Source organism: Pseudophryne corroboree, chromosome 9, assembly GCF_028390025.1.
Source record: "Pseudophryne corroboree isolate aPseCor3 chromosome 9, aPseCor3.hap2, whole genome shotgun sequence".
In the NCBI taxonomy this organism is placed as follows: Eukaryota; Metazoa; Chordata; class Amphibia; order Anura; family Myobatrachidae; genus Pseudophryne; species Pseudophryne corroboree.
The window spans coordinates 109176418-109183302 of record NC_086452.1 but is presented as its reverse complement, the minus strand read 5'-3'; the positions used below and the strand labels follow the sequence as shown (position 1 = coordinate 109183302).

Genomic DNA, 6885 nt, shown 5'->3' with positions numbered 1-6885 from the left:
AATCTAGAATATTACACACTATATAAACCACACAAATCTAAATCATACCTCAAGGGGGCAGTGCAGTGGACCTATCACCTACAGTACACACAGTCATGCAACATGCATGACATACAGCCCCGTCTATTCAGTACTCAGTAGGAGTTAGTGACATTGACAGGTAAGAGTTCCTACAGAAGACACAGGCTACACTTTGCATATATGACCATAATACTCTAAAATCGGGTGACAGTATGACTGTGTACATAACAGATTAGACTATCCATTAATCTATTTATATTACTTCAGAGGAGCTGCATAATAGCTGCATCTAATACACCTCAGTCCTACGTACACTGGGCTGAGGCTTTGGGAGAACAGGGCACCTCATCTAATATTATAGGTCAGATGTAACAGCCTGCAATCTAAAGGCATCGGTGGATTACCGGCATGTCTGGTCGGTGTTCTACAGCATCATTCATTTAAAAGTCAATTTTGCTTGTTAAATGATTGCTACGTTAAAACATCGGGCAGACTGGCCAGGAAGCCGCAGTTCGCAGACTATTCCATCTAACCCCATATCTCTGACAAGACCAAGAGGAGCTGGAATGTGTAGGAGATCAGGCACAGGCCATGTCTGGGTACACTGCTTAGCTGGTAAGTGCACTTGCTTTACTTGCCTGTTTGCGTTACAGTCCCATTAATGACCTGTAATTTAACACAGTGGTGATGAGACTAACATGAGAGAGAAGATCAGCGGTTATTTCTGCTTAGCGAGGAAGGAGACGGAATCCCCAGAGACCCCGCCATTGCCATTTCATGACAAGGGACAGACCACGTGATCCTATTTACATAACGTGCAGTTCACAGAAGATACAGACATCTACTACAGTGATGCAACCCTGTCCTCCGATGACAACCAGATTATCTCCCTGGCTGATTCAAGCACGAAGCAGACCGAGTTTTGCAAAGCACAGGTAAATGGGATTATTATTTACAAATGGCCACCAAGACAAAAATGCATCCAGTAATATTACTAAAAAAAATTCTTACAAAAGGAGTTAAAATAATGATCTTACTAACAGAGTTTCTGCCAGAAATAATGAGTTGACCTAAAATGTGTAACAGAGGAGGATTAGGTGACCCGTGGCTCTCCAGCTGCTGTAATAACATATCTCAAGAGCCGCATCCGTTATCTCTCTGCATACGGGCAGAAATATCTCTGAGACACATTGTGGAGTCTATTTACTAAGCCTTGGGTAGAGATAAAGTGGGCGGAGATAATGTACCAGCCAACCAGCTCCTGTCATTTTTCAAACCCAGACTGTGACAGTTAGGAGCTGATTGGCTGGTACTTTATCTCCGTCCATTTTATCTCTATCCATGGTTTAGTAAATAGACCCTGCAGTCTTTCCCCTTCCTATACCTTTTTATTTAACACTGAACTACTCTACAACAGCATGGACCAGTGACGTGACATTTCCTTCCTAAAAATAATGGATTCACGATCACTGATTGTTTAACAAACAATTATTCATAATTTTTTTAAATAATCATTTTTGAAGCACTTTTTTAGTCTGATTTGTCATCAAGAAAATCAAAGACTCATTTTGTCAGTCAGGTGCAAAACAGTACTTGTGACTAATGCAGCCCACGTAGGCTTTATACCCACTGGTCTTAAAAGTATTTGTAAAGCTTGTCAAATGCACGTCAACAGTTGTGACACCAGAAACCACAGTTTATTCTAGAGCTATAGTCTTTGGAATGTATCTTATTCTGTTGACACACATTCCCCTTCCAAGGGCCTAGTTATAAAGGAATTACCCACGCGTTGGACATGCATCTGTAAAACACAAATATAAGCCGGTGGAACCAAGTCATGAGACGCAGTTTTGTTTATGAAATTTGGGAAATGGGCTAGTTCCAATCAAACCCAATTCTATTTGTTCAGAACTGGCCAAAGCCTTTGGGTGGGAGGACGGCATTTAACCTGTCAGTACAGGTGTGGAACTTGACTAAGCAGTTCAGGCTCATATGGATTACGGTATGTCACAGGCTTTCATTAGCTACTGCAAACTGAAACAGTAATTATAAACAAAACAATGCTACAAGTGATAAGTGCTATTGGCAACACAAAAAGGGAGATAACAGTGAAACGCGTTACATGCACTTATACATGGATTCCCAAAGAAATGTTCTAGCTACTTATCAAATACGATGAACTATTGTATTTATGGTTCTGGAGAGTATTCACTGGAAGTTTATTGATATACAAAATGTCTAAGACGTTGACACAAGAGAGCAAAAATAAAGGTAAGACAAAACTAGATATCGGAACAAAACATAAAGTCAATAATATGGGAAAATGCATTACTGATAAAAGTAAAAAACAAAACAAACAAAAAAAACAGACACATACATTCATGTCATATTAAGCATTATTTATCAATGTGTATTTTTTTGATGTTCTCTAGATCAAGTTGCCAATTTGGATCTTGAAATGAAACTATCTTCACCAGATTTTACAGATCTGCACATTTATGTTAGGTTATACTCATCTACACACAGTGGAGGGCTCTACTCTGGGCTGAACTCATTTATTATTCTGTAAATTAATGGACTAGGAACAAGTGACATCAGTGAAGAAGAGGCGCACAGTGATGTCATTAGCGCTAGATGACCATCAATCTGAGCATTGGTTCTGGCCACGAAGGGGCTGCTGTGTGTAGGCAATAAAAACAGTTTCTGTTCAGCTGCACAACCAACAGAACTGAAACGCGTGTCGACAGTTATACTAAACATTTATATACTGTATGTTTTTTTAAAGGTGACAGGGGACAATAACAAGTGCACACTACAAATCAACTTGTTCATTTTTTCTCCTGATCTTTGCTAGGAAATGAAAGCCATGTGCATTAAGGTGCTTGAGGGCGATAAGTACATACCTGTGCATCAATGATTTTCTGCTTTGCATCGATGACAGCCTGCATCTCCGCATGATCCTTTTTCAGTTCCTCTTCTACTGCTATTAGCCTGGAAGGAGAGAATGACAGACATGTGAGCAGAGTCCTTGAAGCAGAGTGATATGGGCAAGTGGTAGTCTTTATCTGGAGCTCACCTGCTGATGACACTTTTCATTTGGCTGTCCTTCTCTTCCTGCTGCCGCCGCAAACGTTCCTCGCTGTCTTCCAGCCGAGACTTGTATTCCATTAACAGCTTCTGCATCTGCTGTTCCTGCACCAGAAGCCGTCTCTCGTATTCCTCCAGGCGACGGCTGGACACCTTCAATCGCTCCTTCAGCTTGGCTATCTCTTGCTCATACTGGGAAGCAAAGGACAAGGTTTTTCATTACAAGCAACTAATACTTGTTATCCAACTACAGAAGTACCACATTGTGGCTGGCCTTTCAACATACACGTTAATAAATAAAAACAGCAACAATACAATTTGCCTACGTTAAAATATCCAGATCTGTGCAACCACCAAATGAGTATGTGCTATTGTCTGGACTGTTACACATAACAACTTAACAGGGCACACAAATGTTCTTTTTACAAAAAAAATAGTAAAATCTAAAAACATTTTGTATTCATTTAGTGTACAATTAAGAAATGTCTATATAATAATATTTGTGCTGCAAGAACATTTATAACAGTGTTATAAAGTGTAGCCGCACAGGTTAGGGTTACAGTCTTGTAATCTAATTACACTCCCCAAAACCCTCCTACTCTTATTCCAGAGGTGTGTGGATGCACGTGAACCAGGAGGGAGGGGGGATGGGGGAGCGCAGACCGAACCCTATTAATGAAGGTCAGCAGAGGTTCTTGGTGCACCCTTGCCCACTCTCATCCGACATATCTTACTGTTTGGCGGGCACCGGATAGGAAGGGGAAGGCTGTAATGCTGCCGGGCTTGCCTCCAGTGGTAGGTTGGGAAAGGTCAAGGGGAGGGGGCGGCCGGTGTCGTCCTTCCAGCAGTTCTGAACAATGAGCTGCGCAACTTTTGGAGAACGCTGAAAGGGTACGCATTCTATATCACTTGCTGCCATGTTTAATTGTCCCAATTCTCACCTTTTCAGCAGGTTTTGCTTCATCCTTGTTCTGGTCCACAGTTTCTTCCTCCTCATCCTCATACTGACCATTATTTAACACCCAGGCAGCCGTCCTTTCTACAGGAGACATTGTCGCAGAGTCCACAGGTGACTGGACCTGGAAACAGAGTAACAATGGATGTAAGAGAAGTGCACATTGTTTTTGTTTCTGGACAGTTCTTACAAATTGCTGGATCATTAAATGGTAACAGAGTACTGAAAATCCTTGTTTTATCTATATTTATTGCAGCACCAGTAATAATGTGTCATTAAGATAAAATAGATCCACCCATACAATCTGCCAGAAGAACAAAACCAATACTACAGACATTGTTATCCAGCTCTTTCAAAATGATAGCTTCAACAATTCCATGGAAGGCACATATTTCCTCTCCCTGTTCCACAGAAAGGTTTTTTCAGGAAATAGAATTTAACAAGCAAACAAGTACAGTGGAAAGCCACAAGAGGGCGACGTTGTATCAATAGGAACCAGCTTCATGAATGCACTCTTGAAATGTTGTTTGCAAATGGCCATCTCTATCTAAATTTAGAATGCTTTTATTTTCACATTATTATCATTTAGAAAGCTATTAAGGTATTAGTTTAGGGGTGGTCTTCAGTTTGCCGGCTGTCGAGATCCCGGCGCACAGTATACCGGCGCCGGAATCCCGACACCCGGCATACCGACACTTTTTCTCCCTCTTGGGGGTCCACGATTCCCCTGGAGGGAGAATAGATAGCGCGCCACCATGCCCGCAAGGGGCTCATTTGCGCTCGCCCAGCTGTCGGTATGTTGGCGGTCGGGATTCTGGCGTCGGTATGCTGGCCACCGGGAGCCCGGCCGCCGGCATACCCTACTACACCCCTAGTTTGGTGCTAGCATTTCTGCTTGTAGAAGTCATCATTAAGTTACATTGGGCCTAATTCAGACCTGATTGCAGCAGCAAAATTATTCTCTAATGGGCAAAACCATGTGCACTGCAGGGGGGGGGGGGAAGATATAACATGTGCAGAGATATTTAGATTTGGGTGGGTTATTTTGTTTCTGTGCAGGGTAAATACTGTCCGCTTTATTTCTACACTGCAATTTAGATTTCAGTTTAAACACACCACACCCAAATATAACTCTCCCTGCACGTTATACTGTATCTGCTCCACCTGCACTGCACATGGGGGTAATTCCAAGTTGATCGCAGCAGGACATTTTTTAGCAGTTGGGCAAAACCATGTGCAGTGCAGGGGGGGCAGATATAACATTTGCAGAGAGAATTAGATTTGGTGGGTTATTTTGTTTCTGTGCAGGGTAAATACTGGCTGCTTTATTTTTACACTGCAATTTAGATTGCAGATTGAACTCACCACACCCAAATCTATCTCTCTCTGCACATGTTATATCTGCCTCCCCTGCAGTGCACATGGTTTTGCCCAACTGCTAACAAAGTTCCTGCTGCTATCAACTCAGAATTACCCCCATGGTTTTGCTCATCAGAGAACAATTTTGCTGCTGCGATCAGGTCTAAATTAGGCCCATTGTTACATCTCACAATACAACTTGTGTGACACTGAATGTGGCAAGCTCAAGAAAAGAATAGAAATGTAACAAAGCAGGTATAGAGGTGTCAGACAGGTTACTAATTATAGCCATATCCTGCACACAGGGATAGCATAATACTATACTAAGGATATACATTCCCTTGTGCGTCATCTAACCATCATCAGTGGTGTGCACAGTTTCAGAGAAAAAGGCTCGATGATATCAGTGTTGTTACACGAAGAGTGTGGGGAGAGAGCAGACAGAACACTCTATATGCCCTTTACCCCAAAGACAAAAATAACCTTAGAGACAATCTACAGAATTGTGTATCTAGAAATTAATTAGATTCTGCACAGGTGATACATGTGCAAATTAGACACTTTGGGCTAAATTTACTGGGCTGCGAGAACCCTGAAATTTAAAACAGCAATAAATAATATTAAATGCAACTCTCGTCTGGTTTTCCACTTAAATCTAAACCTTTTAGGTACAGTATATAGTTTATAAGTTCAAACACTACAATAAGGTGGATAGAACAGGACATTTTGAAGTGTTCCTATAACACAGTGGTTACCAAACGGTGTGCCTAGGTACCCTGGGTTGCCGCAAGGCTCTTGCAGGGGTGCCGTGGGTTGGTGGTCCAGTACCAAATCAAAATATTTATGGACAAAGTGATAGGCAAAACTATTGCTGGTGACGGACTATCAAACCATGTGGCCTATCAGAGGCACAACTGTACACCACCACATAACTGAACCTAAGGATGACTGGTAGGCACAATTGACTTAAATTTGTATTAAAAAAAAAAAAATCAATAAAAAAAACTTTGATCCTAGTGGTGGCGTGAAACAAAATGCTGATACTCTAGGGCGCTGTGATTTAAGAACGTTTTCTGAACCACTGCTATAACAAGTCTGCTTTGCAATGTCATGCTTTAGGGTGATACACCTGAAGTCACAATGGGGGAAATTCAATTTCCTGGCATCAACAAAATGCACTGTACTGTCCGCTAGCATCGTAAGGTTTCCCTCGCACCTCTATCCATTTTATTTAATCGCCTATGCTCAAGCGCGGGGTCTCCTTCCGGACAACTTGCGTTACGATACCTGGCACACATACCTAGTCATAGTTTTACTGTAGGTATGTAACTGAAAACTAAGGTATAACGCAAATAGTCCCAATATCCATTTAAATAAACAATAACAATCTCTGTAAAAGTGGATTTTTTTTCCTTCAGTTTTCTTCAACTTTTTCTACTTGTATCAACCTCGTTTTTATCGTG

General features: G+C 41.6%; 1 protein-coding gene across 8 annotated transcripts in view; it reads right to left on the bottom strand.

Moving 5' to 3' along the window:
- The window catches only part of RASAL2 (RAS protein activator like 2), a 544136-nt gene that overhangs the window by 4651 nt on the left and 532600 nt on the right, over positions 1-6885 (bottom strand). For all 8 annotated transcript variants that reach the window (XM_063939723.1, XM_063939722.1, XM_063939721.1 and 5 more), the window contains 3 exons: positions 4050-4187; positions 3098-3300; positions 2925-3012 (listed from right to left, as the gene is read on the bottom strand). In XM_063939723.1, the coding sequence (XP_063795793.1) occupies positions 2925-3012; positions 3098-3300; positions 4050-4187 (429 nt within the window). The remainder of the gene's footprint in view (positions 1-2924; positions 3013-3097; positions 3301-4049; positions 4188-6885) is intronic.